Source organism: Eriocheir sinensis, chromosome 34 (assembly GCF_024679095.1).
Source record: "Eriocheir sinensis breed Jianghai 21 chromosome 34, ASM2467909v1, whole genome shotgun sequence".
NCBI lineage: Eukaryota > Metazoa > Arthropoda > Malacostraca > Decapoda > Varunidae > Eriocheir > Eriocheir sinensis.
This window is the reverse complement of record NC_066542.1, coordinates 3,512,910-3,534,976: the sequence shown is the minus strand read 5'-3', so window position 1 is coordinate 3,534,976 and position 22,067 is coordinate 3,512,910. Positions and strand designations below refer to the sequence as shown.

The following is a 22,067-nucleotide window of genomic DNA, read 5'->3' as shown; positions in this document are numbered from 1 at the left end:
AAGGCCTTGATTTAGTCAAGGGAGCAGACATAAGGGACTGTACATATGGACTACAATCTAGGGGCAAATGCAGGATACTCACTAAGCACAGCTGAAAGAACATTATTGTTAATGAACCAGCCCACCAGCCCAGGCAGGTCCCAGTGGCCCTGTGGGCGGTAGGCACTAATAGCAGAACATTGCAGGACATAGTGTTTGAGCGTGTGACCCCCTGGCCTGCAAGCGGCAAGGTACAGGGTCAGCCCCACTGACCTCCCAGTAATATCTATAGCCCAGCCTCAGCCGCATCACCACCAGATCATAGGATGCACTAAGCCTACCATAAGTGTGGGTGCAGATACTTGATACCTGGGCATGATGTTACTAGAAAAAAAGAAGAATGTTGATAAGAAATTACATGGAAAAAAAACTACAAGAGATATGAAAACTAGAGAAATCATAGCAAACCGTGATAACAGCATAACACTGGGAAGAAAAAGAAAAGAAAAGAAAAGAAAAGAAGTAGAATATGAATCGGGGCTCCTGTGGCCCCGTGGTAGTCTCGGCCTTGAGCTTCGGCGGGTTGCTAGAGCGTGGGTTCGAGACCTATCCTGTGCCATGGGGGGTGGAAAGGTGGGCTCTTTCCGACACCCTCAGCCCCGTTGTTGGGCCTCCTCCTTGAAAGAATTGGGTATCTCTCTACCAGCCGTCTGGGGGGTTGCGCGGCATGCACCGCCTTCCTCCATTGGGGTATATCCCCAACGAAATACAAAAAAAAAAAAAGAAAAAAGAAAAGAATATGAATCTAAGAATGACAATAAAAGAAAACACATGAATGTATGGAAAATGAATAAAATTGGGGGAAGCATATCAATCTTATATTTGTTTCGTTCCCTTTACATCAGTTTTCTGGTTATTCGAGCTGTTCATATGTATCTTCATGTCTTCTCCTTCCTCTGCATCCCACCACTCAGCCTTTACTCTTCTGGACCCTCAATCATCCCTCATCCGTCTCGCGTGCTTCCCCTATTTGTATTCATTCATCTTTCTCCTCCTCTTATATCAAACAACGTCTTTTCTTCTCTCCTCGCACGCAGAAACCTACACACACATTCTCCCTCTGTCTGTCTGTCTGTCTGTCTGTCTCTCTCTCTCTCTCTCTCTCTCTCTCTCTCTCTCTCTCTCTCTCTCCCCCCTCCTGTAGGGTAGGGGCGATAAGAGGGAAGAAGTAGGGAGGGTGGTAAACCCTTCAGACAATGATACAGCTAAATCTTCCCATATCAGGTGGGTTACATTCTCGTTTTTCTTGTAGAACGGTCACGATGAGCAACATGTGCTTCCTTCACACACATTTTAGAAGCATCAGATGGCACAACTCTCACCTTCGTCATGGTGTCTAGTGTTTTGAAACCAACAGGCCTCGTGGGCAGTTCCTCTCCTCGCACGAGGAGACCTAACGAAAGGAATGCCGTTCACGGTATTCCTGGTGGATGAACCCCGACCGAATGTACAGAAACACGAAGATGATTATAATGATATTATTTTCCTTATAAATATAAGGAAGAGATGTATGCGAAGAAATCTCAAAAAGACAACACTTTAAATGTTTGTCTCTGGAAGGGTTAATATGTCATATTATATTTTTCTTTTCATGAGTAGTTGTGTATTACTGGTAAAGGGATCAATGGATTGCATGGGTTGAAAATTAAGTCGGTGCAAGAAAGCGCGGGGTAAAATGTTACATATGTGTACATCATCCTCAGAGGTATTATTAACCCTAGATCAGTCGACCTACGAAATTGCAACGTTTGTGAACGACGTGTGCCAATTGGAATCATAGTATGAAAAAAAAAATGAAAACTACTTCATTCATTCCAAATGGCACTGTGGTACAAAAATTAAGCTTCTGGACTCCTATTGGCTGTAAATGACTGTAATTAAATAAAAATAAATCCGACTTGGAGATAATTGAAAAAAATATTGAAATAAAAAACAGTATTGATCTTCTGTTCCTCAAACCAAAATATATGAAATTCAGTAAAAAGAAAAAAAAAATTACACTAAACTAGAAGATACACTCGATGCCCCAGTCTGCCTGCTAACCCTGGGTTGCACAGAAATCAGGGTGTCTGGAATGAATATAAATGGGTGATTTTGTACACGCATCTTCGGGTAACATACAGCCTGTACGTAAAGCCCTTTTATTCTATTTATTTTTTTACAAAATTTAGTAATGTCTTTAGTAATGTCAATTTAGTAATGAGTGCACATGGAGTGTGGAATGGTGTAGTGGGTGAAGCGTGGTGCACTGAAATGGTTTGGACACGTGACGAGAATGGGGGAGAATGAATTCGTGAAGAGAGTGTATGAGGGAAGGATTGAGGAATGGGAAGACCACATGTGAAGTGAATCAATAGGGTGAGTGAGTATTGGAGCGAGAGAGTTGGAAGTAGCAGGATTGAATTTGCTGAGATGGAGTGCCAGAATAAGGAGAGATGAAAACACTTCTGCCGCGGCCACCCCCTAGAGGGAAGTTGTCGCGAGGGAACAAGGTGTCGGAGATATAGATAGATAGATAGTAATGTCTGTAAAGTCACTGAACTCCTCAACTTCACTAGGTTTCTTAAGTACTCATCAGAGATGAATCTCGTACGTTCCTGGGCCATGACCACTATCTACAATAAAAAAAAAGAAAATAATATATATATATATATATATATATATATATATATATATATATATATATATATATATATATATATATATATATATATATATATATTTAGCATAATATGGGTCAAGTTTACTAAAAAAACATTATATTTGACTGAAACACTCGGAAACTTTGCGTCAGGTCATATCACAAAACAATAAGATGGATACTTTCACACACGTTTTTTTTTCACATCCTGCAACGTATACGGTTGACCTGTGGCAATTGAATACACAGAAACTTACCGTACCTAGAAATAAAGCTAGAGCACTAAATCACGTATACATACATCCCCTCCGAGAGTAAGTGGCATGCGGAGGGTGAGAACAATAAAAGTTGCAAAGTTACCATTTTTGGTGGAGACGCTGAGCGCGAAACTCGAAAAAACGCAGTACGTGATTTCATATGGCACAAGTCGACTGATCTAGGATTAATGTTTGTGGCATATTTGCAAGTGTAATACCCTAAGGGTATTACACTGGTTGCCTGGACAATTCTCTCTCTCTCTCTCTCTCTCTCTCTCTCTCTCTCTCTCTCTCTCTCTCTCTCTCTCTCTCTCTCTCTCTCTCTCTCTCTCTCTCTCTCTCTAATATTGGATATATTTAGAAATTACACCCACCCACCCACACACACACACACACACACACACAAGGCTGTATCAATAAGTCTCAGGCCTACAATAGATGCAGCTCTGGTACTCCATCAATATTTTGTTTTAGTTGTTGTATTGTCAACTTTCCTATGTGTATACGGAAAATTTCAAGATCGCAATCCAAATTGCTTTTATAATTTTCCATCTGCGGGGAAGTGAGTGAAATGTGAAACGAATTCAAGCACCTCTGGTTTATCATGATTAGTTATGCCGAATAATTTTAAACATATAATATTCAGCAATGTCTTCTTTGAATTTGCTGTTTGGGACTGCTAAAATGATAGATTGTCCTTTGAGGTATTTTTTCGCCATTTCCTAAATCATTTATATGATTATTTACTCATAAGAGTCAGCCTTCCATGAATAATTGTCCTACTCATTTGTTAACTGGTATGCATGCTTTGCTGCATCCCACTACCTTCCTGACTTGATAACTGAATACTAAAAGCTAGTCGTTCCGAAATTTTTTTACAATTCATTACCTGCTGTTTTCGTATAGCATAGCTCCCACGCTTACCCAACAATGGCTAGTGACCTTGAATGCCCTGCGAGTCAGTAGCCTTAGAGGGTATATAACGTCCGGCCCTCATCGTCAACCATCACTCCCGATGGCCCGCCTTTTACCACTGGTGGCCGCCGCGGCCCTCCTGGGCCCGGGCGCCTCCACAATCATTTCCCGCCGCCAGTGTGGCGAAGTAGAGGGAGACTTTTATCAATTCTCTGCAACAACACTTGGAAGCAATCAGCTTGTAAACTTCGAGGAGTATCGAGGCAAAGTAAGTGCTATTCTTTGCGTTAAGGTTGGAGCAGCTTAGCTTCACTATATTATATTTTCTTATGCTTTTTTTTCCACTGACGCACTTTCCATACCTACAGGTGGTGTTGGTAGCCAATGTGGCCACCTACTGAGGGCTCACCATCCCCTCATACAACCAAATGAATGCACTGGCGGAGTTCTATGTAGATCAGGACTTCGTCATCCTTGGATTTCCTTGCAACCAGTTTGGTTTGGTAAGTTTTAGTTGGCTGGGATGCTCTTTGACGTTCCATCGTTTATGTGAAAACAGTCTAAGTATTGAGTATTGATGCAGAAGCGCATGCATTGGCTGACTGCAACAAATTTCACTTTCGCAGCGATCGCTCTTTCTATGTAAAAAGAGGCTTCTTTGTTTAGAGATTTTGATTTTGTCTTCTCCCATTCTCTCTGCTCTGTGGTGCTCTTCAATAACTCACACCACAGCAAGAACCAGGGGCGACTGATGCCGAGATTATGAACGGTATCACATATGTTCGTCCCGGAGGTGGCTTTGAGCCCAACATGACCCTCTTTAAAAAGACTGAAGTCAACGGGGCTGATGAAGACCCCATCTACACTTTCCTAAAGGTAAGTTTGCTCATTCGTACATCGATATATTTGCTGTCATGATAACATTTTACCATAAAACTGATATATAGAAAGGATGTGGTTATATAAAGCAAGGAAAAACCAGCTGGAGATAATGGCGTTTGGATTGGTAGAGCAATGATTTCACTCTGTAAAAGAAAAAAAAGCAGTGTGGTATTACGACCTTTCTTCATCTGTCCAGAGCGGTTGTGAGTACACCGACACCGACTTCTCGTCAAGCCTCTACTACGAGCCTCTCAGAATTGGAGACCTCCACTGGAACTTTGAAAAGTTCCTGATTGACAAGAATGGGAAGCCATACACCCGCTACCACCCTTCTGTGGTCACTCCTGATGCCCTCAAGGATGATATAAATGCTCTCTTGAGTGCATAATGGCGCTAACTACCTGATATACTCTATAGAACCACGCCCACGGTCATGCCCCATCCACACGCAGCAACCCGCTTGTGACGACATCGCCAGAAACCTCGAGTGGGCGATGTTTGAAATCAGCAGGAGGGCGAGGGCTGTTGTGCATTCTGGCCGTAGTTCTCCTGCTTGGGGGTGGCTGACGTGGATGGGCGAGAGCGCTGGGTGGGGATCTGAGTGCCAGGGATAATTTTCATAATAAAGTTATTACTTTGATGTAATGTATATTTTATTGTCACCACACTGAGTCACTAATAAATTCACATATAATGATTTTTGCTACTGTTCGAACAATATCCGCTGGTTTGAGGATATTGAAGCACTTTATGTGTTCCAAAATGTGTGAAGATATGTAATAATGTTCTATGAATAAAATTGCTATAATTCTAGAAAAACCAAGTGACCTAATTCAGACAACAATTTTCAAACAAACTGACCCATTGAAGTGATATACCGCTGGACCAATCAAAGTATATGCAATAAGACCACCTTTTTACACCAAGTAATTTTTTCGACGTTAAGTAATACATACCCCGAGGAAGAATAATCCCTTCTTTGTCAAGAATAATAATATAAGCTCTTTCGTCTGTGCCAGCTGGAAGTACGTTTACGCAGCCTACAACCTGTGGCTAATAAGAGAGACCAGTCTACCGCCCTAGAACTTTTTTTTCTAAATCTAATGGAAACAATGTTAGGAAAAATTCTTAAGCATATATCAACTTCCAGCATTCTTCCTGTTCGCCAGGGCGGACTCCCCCATGGAGCGTTCTACTGCTGATATTGTTTTCTAAATTGACTCTTCTAATTTTTGTGAGGCTTTTTGCTGTTATCTTAGACATTTCGATAGCTTATGACAGCGTCAGTCCTTCGATTCTTGGCTGGGTAAATCAAATAATGATAAAAAAGAAAGGAAAAATTTATAATAATAATAATGATAATAATAATAACAATGATAATAATAATAATAATAATAATAATAATAATAACAATAACAATAATAATAATAATAATAATAATAATAATAATAATAATAATAATGATAATGATAATGATAATGATAATAATAATAATGATAATAATAATAACAATGATAATAATAATAATAATAATAATAACAATAACAATAACAATAATAATAATAATAATAATGATAATGATAATGATAATAATAATAATAATAATAATAATAATAATAATAATAATAATAATAATAATAATAATAAAAGTAAAAATAAAAATAATAATAATAATAATAATAATAATAATAATAATAATAATAATAATAATAATAATAATAATAATAATAATAACAATAACAATAACAATAATAATAATAATAATAATAATAATAATAATAATAATAATAATAATAATAATAATAATAATAATAATAATAATAATAATATTGATAAAAGATACAGATCAGTCTTTTAACTCAAGGCTGGTTGATTTCGATAGTCTTTATTGATGATTCTAGAGACATAAAAATATTATGGGATGTCAAGACCACTATATAATTAAGTGCAACGGTCCAAAAGTCCCCCTTCCTGCCCACACCTTTGCCCCACCCCTGTCAGATCGGATTTTTAAAACCTATCTTCTCCTATTGTTTTTATTGTACAGCCATGTGCTTCACATGCACGAAAGGTCATACTGTGGTCTTTATTGTAACAACGTTATTTTTCCGATATCAGATATGATTTGTCAATACTGATTTTTCTCAGAGTAAATATTTTGACAAAAAATTTGGATAAAATATTTTTATATGCTTTTGTGTCACCAAACTTGAAAATTTCGCTGTTACGTTAAATTACGGAACTTCTGCTTTTACTGAGTCCTTGTTTCATTGAACTTGATGTATAAATGACTGAGCAGATAGATTTCAGAGGCGAGGAAATCATGTTTTGAGAAATGTCTCGTTAAAATTTTTAGTGCTTTTCAAAATTCAGTTTCAAAATATCATTAGATGCTTTTTTCTATCCCTTTTTCATATCATAATAAGTAATTACAGTTTTTCCCTCCAACGAGGATGTGGGACTACCTGAAGGTCGGTGAGTTATTTCAGGCTCCTGGAGATGCCGTAAGTCGTGGTCCATCTCTGTTGTGGATGCAAGAAAGTTGACTCTTGACAGGTCAGCGAACTCATATATATGAGCTCTAGCCCAAATCTTTGATTGAAATCTTTCATTAGCATTTTACAAGAAAAAATAATACATAGAGTAGGGATTTATTTAAGGCCATAACTCGGCAGCTATAGTGATCACATGCAAAGCTTCATCACGGTGTTGTCAGAAGGCGTAGCTATTCCTAGAATTTTTTCCCCCAAATGGGATATTTTCACCCCATACCCCACCCGAAACTGGCTGACCCCCATAATAAAATTTCGACTACGAGAAGAAATAATACAAAGTCCTGCATGTAGTTATGTGAATGCCGAATGGTTGGGTTTTGGCCTTGCTTTTTAAGACTGTTAATGGAAAGGAGCACCCTCTTCACAACGCGTTAGCGGCTCAGTTTCAGCCCGTTCACCGCACACGCTCAGCCCTGACTTACTGTTCAATGAGCGTGCTCTTTAACTTTTTACGCATCAAACTGATTTCCCCTTTCATTTATCTCCAATTCGATTAAAATGTGGAATGTGCTTCCAGATGAGATTGTTCCTCGTGATGACATTCATAAGTTTAAAATAAAAATCAACATTCACCTGTTGACTCATTGGGTATTGCTTCTGTTCATCCCCTTCTTTATGCTTCTCCTTACTATACTGTCACTGTCTCTTATTACTCATACCAGTGACATCTCAAGTAATGGACGGCGGACTCTTTTGATTTTGCGGCGCCCTTGTCATTAAGCCGCGAATTTTGGAAAATCAACCGCTTTGGTGCGAATCGCCATAACTCCCTTATTTCTGAGGCTACAGAGATGGTTTTGGTATCAATCGACGGCAAAATGAAAGGGCTATATTGTTTAAGAAGCGACCTGGCTCAAATACCGACCCGAAAAGGTAAAGAATCGAATAAATTCGCAAAAAACGACTGAAAAAAAAAAACTATTTTTAGTTCCCAACCTTGAAACCCACTAATTGTTTGCGATTTTCAAAACACTTATTTAACAAATAATTTAGCCCTACCAATGTGCCTTCCACTATGATGCATAATATTTCCCTACTTCCAGTAGTTGCGTCGCTAGAGCTCGAAACGTAAACCCTTTTGAGAGCGATTTTGACGAACTCCAGACACTTTGCCGTTTTTGTCTAGTGTGGCATTGCTATTGCCTCTAGAAGGCTGTAATTTGGCATGTAGCCCCTCTTGGCAATGTAGTCTGACCAACTCGAAGGATTTTGTGATAGCTCGATTCCAAGTTTGTCGTCGAGCCGTCACGAAATAGCCTGTTTTTCGGCCCTTTTGCCGCGATTTGGACACGTCCTAGTTTTTTGCTTATTACGTTTTTTTTTATTTATTTAGTGCTTTCCAATTTTTATCTGTTTTTTAATCTGTATTAATAGAGCTTTCATTTGTCACCAAGCACGCCTTCCTAGCTTCAGTAGTTTTTGCTCGAGCTTGACCAGAAGTCGCGACGAAAATTCGCCGAATCTGACTCATTTCACGCGTCGCGACGAAAAACCTTCCTGACGCCACAAAAATCATATATGAACACTTCAATATGTTGGCTATCTTGTATTAAAATCATTTTAAGATATCTATATAAAAAGTTATTATTTTTATATAATAATTTCACTAAATAAATTAACCTATATTAATATATATATTATTTTTTAAAATTTTATTTAGTATTCAAACCTATTTCTTCTCATTTATGAATAATATATTTAATTTGCTTTCTCAAAAAATGAGTGGGTTTCAAGGTTGGGAACTCATAAATAGTTTTTTTTCAGTCATTTTTTGCAAATTTATTCGATTTCTTACCCTTACGAGTCGGTTTTGGAGCCCGGTTGCTTTTTCACAAATATAGCCCTTTCATTTTACCGTCGATTGATACCAAAAAACATTTCTGTAGCCCCAGAAATAAGGGAGTTATGGCGATTCGCACCAAAGCGGTTGATTTTCCAAAATTCGCGGCATAATGACAAGGGGCTGGAGCAAGTGTCCGGTCCACTGTTCATACCCATGTCTGCTCATCGAAGGGACTTTGTAAGTGTCTATACTCGTTTTTTTTTTCTTCCCTTTCTTCCCTTTCATGGACTTCAATAATAATAATAATAATAATAATAATAATAATAATAATAATAATAATAATAATAATAATAATAATAATAATAATATACTACTACTACTACTACTACTACTAATAATAATAATAATAATGTTAATAATGATAACAATAACAGTAAAAATACTATTCACCATTTCTTTACTTACGTACCTTGCTTCAGTAGTTTAACATCTATTCAACAGGATTTGATAAGAACATACGCAAAGTCTATTAATGACTAAAGGTAGGAGAAAAGGGATAGATAAGAGATAAGAGATAACGGAGGGAGAGATAAGAGGTAGGGAGAAGGGGAGATGAAGGAGGAAGGTTGTGAAGATGTAGTGACCCTCTAAGTCTTTCCATTTTCTATTGCTCATCCCGTCCTCTCCATCTTCCATGGGAAGACTGATGGATGGACTGGGGGATGGGAAGACTTGGTGGATGGACTGGGGGATGGGAAGACTTGGTGGATGGACTGGGGGATGGGAAGACTTGATGGATGGACTGGGGGATGGGAAGACTTGATGGATGGACTGGGGATGGGAAGACTTGGTGGATGGACTGGGGATGGGAAGACTGATGGATGGACTGGGGATGGGAAGACTGATGGATGGACTGGGGATGGGAAGACTGATGGATGGACTGGGGATGGGAAGACTTGATGGATGGACTGGGGATGGGAAGACTTGGTGGATGGACTGGGGATGGGAAGACTGATGGATGGACTGGGGATGGGAAGACTGATGGATGGACTGGGGATGGGAAGACTGATGGATGGACTGGGGATGGGAAGACTGATGGATGGACTGGGGATGGGAAGACTTGGTGGATGGACTGGGGATGGGAAGACTGATGGATGGACTGGGGATGGGAAGACTTGGTGGATGGACTGGGGATGGGAAGACTTGGTGGATGGACTGGGGATGGGAAGACTTGATGGATGGACTGGGGATGGGAAGACTTGGTGGATGGACTGGGGATGGGAAGACTTGGTGGATGGACTGGGGATGGGAAGACTTGGTGGATGGACTGGGGATGGGAAGACTTGGTGGATGGACTGGGGATGGGAAGACTTGGTGGATGGACTGGGGATGGGAAGACTTGGTGGATGGACTGGGGATGGGAAGACTTGGTGGATGGACTGGGGATGGGAAGACTGATGGATGGACTGGGGATGGGAAGACTTGGTGGATGGACTGGGGATGGGAAGACTGATGGATGGACTGGGGATGGGAAGACTTGGTGGATGGACTGGGGATGGGAAGACTTGGTGGATGGACTGGGGATGGGAAGACTTGATGGATGGACTGGGGATGGGAAGACTTGATGGATGGACTGGGGATGGGAAGACTTGGTGGATGGACTGGGGATGGGAAGACTCGGTGGATGGACTGGGGGATGGGAAGACTTGGTGGATGGACTGGGGATGGGAAGAGTCGGTGGATGGACTGGGGGATGGGAAGACTGATGGATGGACTGGGGATGGGAAGACTGATGGATGGACTGGGGGATGGGAAGACTTGATGGATGGACTGGGGATGGGAAGACTGATGGATGGACTGGGGATGGGAAGACTGATGGATGGACTGGGGATGGGAAGACTGATGGATGGACTGGGGATGGGAAGACTTGGTGGATGGACTGGGGATGGGAAGACTGATGGATGGACTGGGGATGGAAGACTGATGGATGGACTGGGGATGGGAAGACTCGGTGGATGGACTGGGGATGGGAAGACTGATGGATGGACTGGGGGATGGGAAGACTCGGTGGATGGACTGGGGGATGGGAAGACTGATGGATGGACTGTGGGATGGGAAGACTTGGTGGATGGACTTTGGGATGGGAAGACTAGGTGGATGGACTGGGGGATGGGAAGACTTGGTGGATGGACTGGGGGATGGGAAGACTTGGTGGATGGACTGGGGGTGGGGAAGACTGATGGATGGACTGGGGATGGGAAGACTGATGGATGGACTGGGGATGGGAAGACTGATGGATGGACTGGGGATGGGAAGACTTGATGGATGGACTGGGGATGGGAAGACTGATGGATGGACTGGGGATGGGAAGACTGATGGATGGACTGGGGATGGGAAGACTTGGTGGATGGACTGGGGATGGAAGACTGATGGATGGACTGGGGGATGGGAAGACTGATGGATGGACTGGGGGATGGGAAGACTTGATGGATGGACTTGGGGATGGGAAGACTGATGGATGGACTGAGGATGGGAAGACTTGGTGGATGGACTGGGGGATGGGAAGACTGATGGATGGACTGGGGGATGGGAAGACTTGGTGGATGGACTGGGGATGGAAAGACTGATGGATGGACTGGGGATGTGAAGACTTGGTGGATGGACTGGGGGATGGGAAGACTTGGTAGATGGACTTTGGGATGGGAAGATTTGGTGGATGGACTGGGGGATGGGAAGACTGATGGATGGACTGGGGGATGGGAAGACTCGGTGGATGGACTGGGGGATGGGAAGACTTGGTGGATGGACTGGGGGATGGGAAGACTCGGTGGATGGACTGGGGGATGGGAAGACTGATGGATGGACTGGGGGATGGGAAGACTTGGTGGATGGACTGGGGATGGAAGACTCGGTGGATGGACTGCGGGATGGGAAGACTTGGTGGATGGACTGGGGATGGGAAGACTGATGGATGGACTGGGGATGGGAAGACTGATGGATGGACTGGGGATGGGAAGACTGATGGATGGACTGGGGATGGGAAGACTGATGGATGGACTGGGGGATGGGAAGACTGATGGATGGACTGGGGGATGGGAAGACTGATGGATGGACTGGGGGATGGGAAGACTGATGGATGGACTGAGGGATGGGAAGACTCGGTGGATGGACTGGGGATGGGAAGACTGATGGATGGACTGGGGGATGGTAAGACTGATGGATGGACTGGGGGATGGGAAGACTTGGTGGATGGACTGGGGGATGGGAAGACTGATGGATGGACTGGAGGATGGGAAGACTGATGGATGGACTGGGGATGGGAAGACTGATGGATGGACTGGGGATGGGAAGACTGATGGATGGACTGGGGATGGGAAGACTGATGGATGGACTGGGGATGGGAAGACTTGATGGATGGACTGGGGATGGGAAGACTGATGGATGGACTGGGGATGGGAAGACTGATGGATGGACTGGGGATGGGAAGACTGATGGATGGACTGGGGATGGGAAGACTGATGGATGGACTGGGGATGGGAAGACTTGGTGGATGGACTGGGGATGGGAAGACTGATGGATGGACTGGGGATGGGAAGACTTGGTGGATGGACTGGGGATGGAAAGACTGATGGATGGACTGGGGGATGGGAAGACTCGGTGGATGGACTGGGGGATGGGAAGACTCGGTGGATGGACTGCGGGATGGGAAGACTTGGTGGATGGACTGGGGGATGGGAAGACTAGATGGATGGACTTGGGGATGGGAAGACTCGGTGGATGGACTGCGGGATGGGAAGACTGGGTGGATGGTCTGGGGATGGAAGACTCGGTGGATGGACTGGGGATGGGAAGACTGATGGATGGACTGGGGGATGGGAAGACTTGGTGGATGGACTGGGGGATGGAAAGACTCGGTGGATGGACTGGGGGATGGGAAGACTCGGTGGATGGACTGGGGGATGGGAAGACTCGGTGGATGGACTGGGGGATGGGAAGACTTGGTGGATGGACTGGGGGATGGGAAGACTTGATGGATGGACTGGGGGATGGGAAGACTTGGTGGATGGACTGGGGGATGGGAAGACTTGGTGGATGGACTGGGGGATGGGAAGACTTGGTGGATGGACTGGGGGATGGAAAGAGTCGGTGGATGGACTGGGGGATGGGAAGACTTGGTGGATGGACTGGGGGATGGGAAGACTTGGTGGATGGACTGGGGGATGGGAAGACTTGGTGGATGGACTGGGGGATGGGAAGACTTGATGGATGGACTGGGGGATGGGAAGACTTGGTGGATGGACTGGGGGATGGGAAGACTTGATGGATGGACTGGGGGATGGGAAGACTTGATGGATGGACTGGGGGATGGGAAGACTTGGTGGATGGACTGAGGGATGGGAAGACTCGGTGGATGGACTGGGGGATGGGAAGACTTGATGGATGGAGTGGGGTTTGGGAAGACTTGGTGGATGGACTGGGGGATGGGAAGACTTGGTGGATGGACTGGGGGATGGGAAGACTTGGTGGATGGACTGGGGGATGGGAAGACTTGGTGGATGGACTGGGGGATGGGAAGACTTGATGGATGGACTGGGGATGGGAAGACTTGATGGATGGACTGGGGATGGCAAGACTTGATGGATGGACTGGGGTATGGGAAGACTTGATGGATGGACTGGGGATGGGAAGACTTGGTGGATGGACTGGGGATGGGAAGACTTGATGGATGGACTGGGGATGGGAAGACTTGGTGGATGGACTGGGGATGGGAAGACTTGGTGGATGGACTGGGGATGGTAAGACTTGTTGGATGGACTGGGGGATGGGAAGACTTGATGGATGGACTGGGGGATGGGAAGACTTGATGGATGGACTGGGGGATGGAAGACTCGGTGGATGGACTGGGGATGGGAAGACTTGATGGATGGACTGGGGATGGGAAGACTCGGTGGATGGACTGGGGATGGGAAGACTTGATGGATGGATTGGGGGATGGGAAGACTTGGTGGATGGACTGGGGGATGGGAAGAGTCGGTGGATGGACTGGGGGATGGGAAGACTTGATGGATGGACTGGGGGATGGGAAGACTCGGTGGATGGACTGGGGGATGGGAAGACTTGATGGATGGACTGGGGATGGGAAGACTTGGTGGATGGACTGGGGATGGGAAGACTTGGTGGATGGACTGGGGATGGGAAGACTTGGTGGATGGACTGGGGATGGGAAGACTTGGTGGATGGACTGGGGCATGGGAAGAGTCGGTGGATGGATTGGGGGATGGGAAGACTCGGTGGATGGACTGGGGATGGGAAGACTTGGTGGATGGACTGGGGATGGGAAGACTTGATGGATGGACTGGGGATGGGAAGAGTCGGATGGACTGGGGATGGGAAGACTTGATGGATGGACTGGGGGATGGGAAGACTTGATGGATGGACTGGGGGATGGGAAGACTTGATGGATGGACTGGGGGATGGGAAGACTTGGTGGATGGACTGGGGGATGGGAAGACTCGGTGGATGGACTGGGGGATGGGAAGACTCGGTGGATGGACTGCGGGATGGGAAGACTCGGTGGATGGACTGGGGGAATTGAAGACTCGGTGGATGGACTGGGGGATGGGAAGACTTGGTGGATGGATTGGGGGATAGGGGGAGGCTGGGTGGATGGACTGGGGGATGGGAAGAGTCGGTGGATGGACTGAGGGATGGGAAGGCTTGGTGGATGGACTGGGGGATAGGGGGAGGCTGGGTGGATGAACTGGGGGATGGGAAAACGTGGTGGATGGACTGGGGGATAGGGGGAGGCTGGTGGATGGATTGGGGGATGAGAAGGCGTGGTGGATGGACTGGGGGATGGGGTGGGGGGCTGGGTGGTTGGACTGGGTCTGAAAGGGGGAAATATAAATTTTCGACGGTGGAAATTGAACCTGCGATAAGCCATACGGGAAGCCAGCGCTTTACTATAATGTCTAGAGGGGTGCTCCTTCAGCTATGTGTTTTTAGGGACTTTCAAAACGGACTGCCCCAGAAAATCACATTGGCAAGATTACAAGAGGCATATAATCTTCTAATAAACGTCAGAGTGGCATGCCACCATATGGACAAGAATATGAAGCTGATTGTGTCAGTGATTCGAAAAAGATTGGAATATGCAGCTGTGGTGTGTTCTACATAGTGAAAAATATTAGGGAAATGGAAATAATTCAGAGCAGAAACATAAATCTTGCCAAGCTTGAGACATTGCGTAATTATGAGGGGAGATCAGAAAAATTGCATGGGTTCACCAACCCTGGAGGATAAAGAGATCTGATTACAGTGTACTCCTATAGTGTTCTTCTTGAATAACACAAATAGATAAGTACAGCTAGGTAATTAAATACACACACACACACACACACACACACACACACACCAGGGGTGGATCAAATACAATTGTATTTGTATTTGAATTGTATTTAAATACAATTTTAATGTATTTGTATTTGTATTTTGGCATCCAGAGAAAAAAGTATTTTGTATTTGTATTTGTATTTTGGCACCCAGAAAAAAGTATTTTGTATTTGTATTTGTATTTTGGCACCCAGAAAAAAAAGTATTTAGTATTTGTATTTATATTTCGAGTCAAAACCATTTGAGGAGGATAATTACTGTTAGGGAAATAGAAAAAGAAGTAATGTTAAGCAGCGTTAAGGTGGAGAAGGAAACAGATTAAGGTTGAAGGTGAAGGAGGAAAAGATTAACGTCAGATCACGGGGAAAGCGGAGTAAGGAGAACATTAAGGTTGAAGGAGGAGGAGGAAAAATGATTAAGGTAAGGAGGAAATTAACCTCAGGTCACATGGAGGAGGAGTGTAGGAACTAGGAAGCGATTAAGACGACAAGAGAGACAGTAAACCGATCTACTGCTTTAACTTGGCAAATGCACTGCAATCATCTATCAAAAAGAGGTTGCATCCATTTCTTGAGAGGACTGATGTCATTGCCGCAGCTGTCATGGGCCCCAGGTTTAAGCTGGCATGGATGCCATGTAAGGAAATGCAAAAGGAAAAGGTTTCCAAGATTGTGGACCTAATTATTTCCGAGTCAACTCAGTCGATTTTGAAGAAGAAAACATTTCAAGAGAGTGAGCCTTTCGTCTTTTGGGCTGGCATGAGTGCAAAACGACCTTGTCTTTTTGCCTACATGCCTCCAGCTGGGCAAATGATGGCAAGTGCATCAACAAATGACACTATAGTGGTGAAGGCAGAACTTGAAACGTACCTAGAAGAAGGTGTTCTGCCTTTTGATGTTAATCCACTGAGGTACTGGTGTGATGCAAAAAGCTTCAAAATTTTGAAGCACTTTGCCAAGAATATTCTAGGGTGCTGTGCAACGTCGGCACCATCTGAGAGGGTGTTTAGTAAGGCCGGCAATTTTTACACTCCTGAGCGAGCAAAACTCGGCCCGGTACCTTCCGGGCATTAATGATGATAAAATGCAATGATGATATGTAAAATGTAAACATGTGAAAAAAGTATTTTTATATTTTTTTGCATAATTTCAGGAGTATTTTCATTTGTATCTTTGAAATCTGGAATGGGAGTAATTGTATTTTTATTTGTATTTTTTAACCAATACTTGTATTTGTATTTGTATTTTTAGATTCAGGAATAAAAGTATTTGTATTTGTATTTGTATTTTTGGAATCCCGAACGAAAGTATTTGTATTTGTATTTGACATAAAAAAATCAGTATTTGATCCAACCCTGACACACACACACACACACACACACACACACACACACACACACACACACACACACTGTTATTGCACCTGGACGGTTAAAGAAACCCTGAGTAATGTTTTCGTGATTTATTGGTGTCATGTTGAGCGGCTACTCAGATGGACAAGTGGCCTTCCAGAACTGTTACGGCCGGCCCGCCCAGGTCTACCCTAGAATCTCCACGCACCTTCACATGGACTGCACCGCCACGCCGCCCACATTGCAACACTGACACACACACACACACACACACACACACACACACACACACACACACACAAACAAACACACGTTAGATTTGTGATGCAGACGATATTTTTTTATTTTTTCTCAATTTTTCAGTTTCAGGCAACTAAAACATGGGGCGAGTTTCGGTCTTCAAACGGTGCCGTCACATAATCATCCTGTTTGCCACTAGATCAAATTTTACTTTCTTCTCAGTGAGCTATTGGCGAAAGAACAAACGGAATTCTGCAGGAGTGATGACGTCACTTCTGTCTGTTTGCGACCAAACAGACACTGGTCTAACGATTTCAAATGTGACGTCACCGTATGACAACCAAAACGCGCCTAGAGCCAGGAGCAAACTATATTTTGTCAAAAAAGATCCCCTGAGATGCACAAAATGTGGAAAGGTGAACTTACTTGTGAGATCGTCCTTGCCCAGGTGTTCAGCCCAGTAAGGCCCCAGCACGGTGTGAGCAGACCCTGCGGACACTCCGCATAAATTGTGAAAAAAAAAGGAAAAAAAAAAGAAAGTTAACTATAGCCTACAGAGCCTCAAAATGTCATTGTAAAATAATAATTTCTTTTGAGTTTGAGGAACGAGATTAAGTTGTTTTATGAACATGAGGCAAGCAAAGAAGTTTTTTTTTTGTTATTCTCATCGGGTATTCTGCTTTGTATAAACAAAGGTGAACGTGTACAGTTGACCATTTTTCTGGAATTAATGTTTTGATGACGAGCACGTGTTTTTTCCTGTTTATCTATATTTGGAAGAAGAATGGTAATCAGATCTTTTAACATTTTTATGAGAACATTTTATTTTGCATTTGAGACGATTTTTTTTTGTAATATATCTCGTGGGAGGGTGACAATGAATGTTTAAATAACTCCGAGTGGCAGTTATGTCTTTGGAGCCATGTGTGTGTTAGGGTTATTGAGAAACAAATAATCCCACCAACAGTTGTCCTGGAAGGGGCACGAAATGGCAAACTTTTGAACAGCAGCCCAACACCTAATAGTTGTTAAGGTATAAATTCGTCGTGTTGCAAGCGTAAAAAAAACTATCATATATGTTAAGAGAACCATGAAGATAGTTTAAGATATATTTATGAGCAAGCCAAAACAAAGTCGCATTTCGAAAAGCCCAAAACATCTCGAACACACATCCATGACGTCTGTAGCCCACGTACTGCATGTGCAGCAGTGGAACAACAATAAACACCCAGCTGAGGCCTATTTGACCAAGAAAATAATAATGCAACGCTCCTAAGAGAAAATCTGTGTCCGATAAAGACAAACATGGCCAGTTATTGCACCATACCAAAACTCGCTATCATTTTAATTGAGCATTTTTTCATTGCTGAGACTTGAAGCTCACATCCTTATTCACACTAAGAACTTTTTTATTATTTTGGTATGACTACATATTTATTTCATATATGGAATGAAGATACATTACCCTACTTTCGATCAAGTTAATTAATTATCATGAATTTTGATAGTTGAAAAGTCATAATACAGTTTAACTAACACCTGGAAAGTAAAGTCTGGCGAGGTCACTAATTCCGGTAGCACTTTGCTTATCCCAGTGACGGGTTAAATATTTGTCAGTAGCTACGAAAAACAAACAATCAAACAAAAAGGATTATTTAACAAGCTGTCCGTGCTTTAACTTCAACCAAGTGGTAGCGTGCGTCTCATTTAATTGAAAATGGAAAAGAAATGAGTCTACTCTGGTTCAGTTGACCTTTTTCTTCAATATATACATATAATAATTAGATAGTAGTCTGTCTCACCTGTCACTGGATCCTCGTTCACGCCATACAGTGGCGCAAAAAATCTGGAAAAGGCGTCATAGGAAGAGTTCCCGTTCCCCGGCACAGTCACTATCACGCCCATCACCAACGCCCCATCGTGGGCTTGTTTCATTGCTGAGAAGTCTGGCTCGAGGGTCTCCAGCTCTTTCCTGCAGTGAGCATTACTTAGTATAAATTATCTGGGAAGATTATGGCTAAATAATGTTATCTCATATTATTTCACATATTGGTCATACTCATCAGTTCATCACTATGTACTTTTAACTTGTTTCTACCACTGGCTTCTGCTGACCTGGAGTACGAGTCTTGGAGACGAATCAAGAGGTACTTGAGAGTTCGACACAACAGCACCTCTTTCGCTTTCAGTCCCCCACATGAAGCAGCTACCAACGGCGCTAGACACTGGTCCTCTTCTTTTGCTAAAGTCGTGGCCTCGTTTCTGGGAAAATCCATGACCAGTTGCTGGCCGTCCCTTCGGACAGAAAGAGTCCCGCTTAAAGTGTCAAAATCCAGTCGATCACCAGCGTGTCCTGTGAAGAGGGGAAAAAAAATCGGTATTCTGATGGAGCTCAAGAAAAGGATGAAACAACTTCGAGTAATCTTATGACAGAAAATATACTTCCTATGAACCATTAAATACCTGATGATATTCAACAAGTCTTTCTAGGGTAATAAATAGTTCCACTTGTAACAAGTGCTAATTATTGCAACGTTTCTCTAGACATACTATATACAATTATGATAATAGTCCAGAAGGTGTTGGGAGGTGGACTGGGTATGCCTGTGTGATGTTTTGAGACTTCATTGCACTAAAGTCTAATAAAAAAAACAATAACAAAATAATTTTCCTTAGTTGGAAACTGACCCAGATGGTTATAAATGATGTGAGCCGTAGCAAGGGTGGCGTGGCCGCACAGAGGGATTTCCTTCTTGGGTGTGAACCATCTTAGAGAATATTGGCTACAGGATATCCAAGGGTTGTCTCCATGAATCTCCAGAGGTTGTACAAAAGACGTCTCTGAGAGGTTCATCTCCGACGCAACCAACTGCATGGTATCTGCCTCCAGTTCCTGTTGAGAAGAGATTGAAGGAAGGTATCTTTGCTTCATATGAGATACATATATTAAAGCTTCCTTTTAAAATATTTAAACAATGACAACAAAGAACTGTCAATTGCCATCATCTCCACTTCAGCAATGAAGTTATTTTGTGTACAGTGGCCCAAACAGACAAGAAGAACAATGAAGTTATTTTGTGTACAGTAGCCTAAACAGACAAGAACATACCATAATATTTTATCGCAATACTGCTGCCTTGAATGAACTATACTAACCTGCATGAGAGGAACAACGGCGGCGGGGTTGCCTAAGAAGGGCTGGGCAGAGAAGGCATCGACGGTATAAATAGGAAGTCTTGGCATCGTGGTTTGCGCACAGTCGTTGTCACTATCTGCCAACACACAGCCATCCGTCAAAACATCTATCTCACACAACCATACAACTTGATAAGGAACAAGTAACACCAAACAAACTTAATAAATGAAAAAAAAAATTCTACTAATGGTAAGTCCCTTGTGTAATTCACCACGGCTTGATTACGATCTGGACTCGTCATCGCCAGCAAGTACCCTCCCGATTACAGCAAGCTCATTGTAGTTGATCTCTGGGTACTGCCAGAACCTTCACAACCCCCCCCCCTCTTCCCCTGGGCCCTGGCCCAAGGGAAGACAGTTACACTCCTTGTCAGCGGAAAAATCCCAACCTGAGCGTGGCTCAAACCTGACTGAGCCTGTATATATGTGTGTGTGTGTGTGTGTGTGTGTGTGTGCCAATTGTTATGGTCACTCACTTCATCACTATTGGAATAATTGTCTTACTGTTGCACAAGCTGTGAAGGGGATGGAAAGGACGAAGCGTAGCAGCTCCTCTTATCAACAACTGACTGATGCACACACTGCGCAACCACCCTCTCTCCTCCACTGCCTCAGAACACTGGCACCTTTCAAGGTCCCCGCCACTTTCCAACTGTAAATTATTTAGTAGTATTTCTTTCAGACATTATCCCTTATATTTTCCCTTTATCATAAAGCTTAGAAGCTTCGATGGGATTGTATGAACTATTGCAATATACATTGACAATATAAACCTCATGTTATCCCTTCCTCTGAAAATTTACACTTCCCAGCACTAACCTCAAGGACACTTTATCTTTACATTGGTGGGAGAGGCGGTGGTCAGCGTGCGGGCGTCCCAGCAAACATTGAATAAGCGGACAAATATTGGGCCACTGTTAAATTTCTGATATTGTTCATGATGGGCCATAAGCCATGATTTATCGGTCCGGTTAATAAAAGTTATCCGGATGCACAGCGGGCCAGTAATGGCGAGCAATCTGGACCATGCTGGGCCGATTACTAGAAGCCATTATATACCCAACATATTTAATGGGCCATTGTCGTATCTATAAAGGGAAAAAGCTCAAAATTTTGAGATTGATATCGGATCAGCATCATTCCGACGTCTTGGATCCCCACTCCTGGCCAGTATTGGTAAGCAATCTGGACCATGCTGGGCCGATTACTAGAAGCCATTATATACCCAACATATTTAATGGGCCATTATCATTTCTACAAAGGAAAAAAAGTTAGATTATTATATTGATATCGGACCAGCATCATTCTGACGTCTTGGATCCCCACTCCGATATCTATCCAGCATCATGATGCCGGTCTAAGACCTTTACTCATTTATTTTCACTTATACAATGATCGGTACCTCTGCTCAGGAGCTGATACCAAGGGGACGAAAGAGCAAATGAAAGACCAAAAAAATATCTTCCTGTCTAACTACATCCAGGTACTCAAGCGTTGTCAACTCTCTTTTACTAGGCTACATCTTAGGAGTTGTGAGCATTAGCTGAAGCACCTACTGCCCCATCTCCTACACCCGCCAATGAATGTTTCAGATGATGCTTCTGAGTCTTAGTTTATAGACCAGAAAGAGACAACTGACAACGTTTGAGAAGCTGGTTGTTGACCTACGTAGGTAGTTTAGAAGAAATGTTTTCTTCTTTAGATCTTCCATGGTCATGGTAATATATCTTAAGAGTGTTGAAGTGGGCAAAGAGAATTACATTCAGATGGTCTGGCCATGTTGAGAGAAAAAATTGCCAGGGATTTGTAAAAAAGG

The 22,067-nt window shown here is 43.3% G+C and overlaps 2 protein-coding genes across 4 annotated transcripts; one reads left to right on the top strand and one right to left on the bottom strand.

Annotated features, from left to right (window-relative positions):
- The first annotated feature begins 3,935 nt into the window (after window positions 1–3,935).
- Window positions 3,936–5,374, top strand: LOC127006906 (glutathione peroxidase-like). The gene is made up of 4 exons (XM_050877252.1): window positions 3,936–4,120; window positions 4,221–4,355; window positions 4,585–4,728; window positions 4,931–5,374. The coding sequence occupies exons 1-4, from the start codon at window positions 3,953–3,955 to the stop codon at window positions 5,120–5,122; spliced, it is 639 nt and encodes a 212-aa protein (XP_050733209.1). The 5' UTR covers window positions 3,936–3,952; the 3' UTR covers window positions 5,123–5,374.
- An 11,537-nt stretch (window positions 5,375–16,911) lies between these two features.
- On the bottom strand, window positions 16,912–20,910 carry LOC127006905 (phenazine biosynthesis-like domain-containing protein). Of its 3 annotated transcripts, none has more exons than XM_050877248.1 (7): window positions 20,756–20,910; window positions 20,213–20,328; window positions 19,745–19,949; window positions 19,172–19,409; window positions 18,859–19,028; window positions 17,483–17,554; window positions 16,912–17,065 (listed from the first exon to the last, which is right to left on the bottom strand). In XM_050877248.1, exons 2-7 carry the CDS (start codon window positions 20,297–20,299, stop codon window positions 16,953–16,955), a joined length of 885 nt encoding a protein of 294 aa, XP_050733205.1. In that variant the 5' UTR covers window positions 20,300–20,328; window positions 20,756–20,910; the 3' UTR covers window positions 16,912–16,952. The 3 variants fall into 3 exon arrangements, with proteins under 3 accessions (XP_050733205.1, XP_050733206.1, XP_050733208.1); XM_050877249.1 differs by having other exon boundaries at window positions 17,483–17,545; window positions 20,756–20,903; XM_050877251.1 differs by lacking the exon at window positions 20,213–20,328 and having other exon boundaries at window positions 20,756–20,875.
- Between the last annotated feature and the right edge of the window lie 1,157 nt (window positions 20,911–22,067).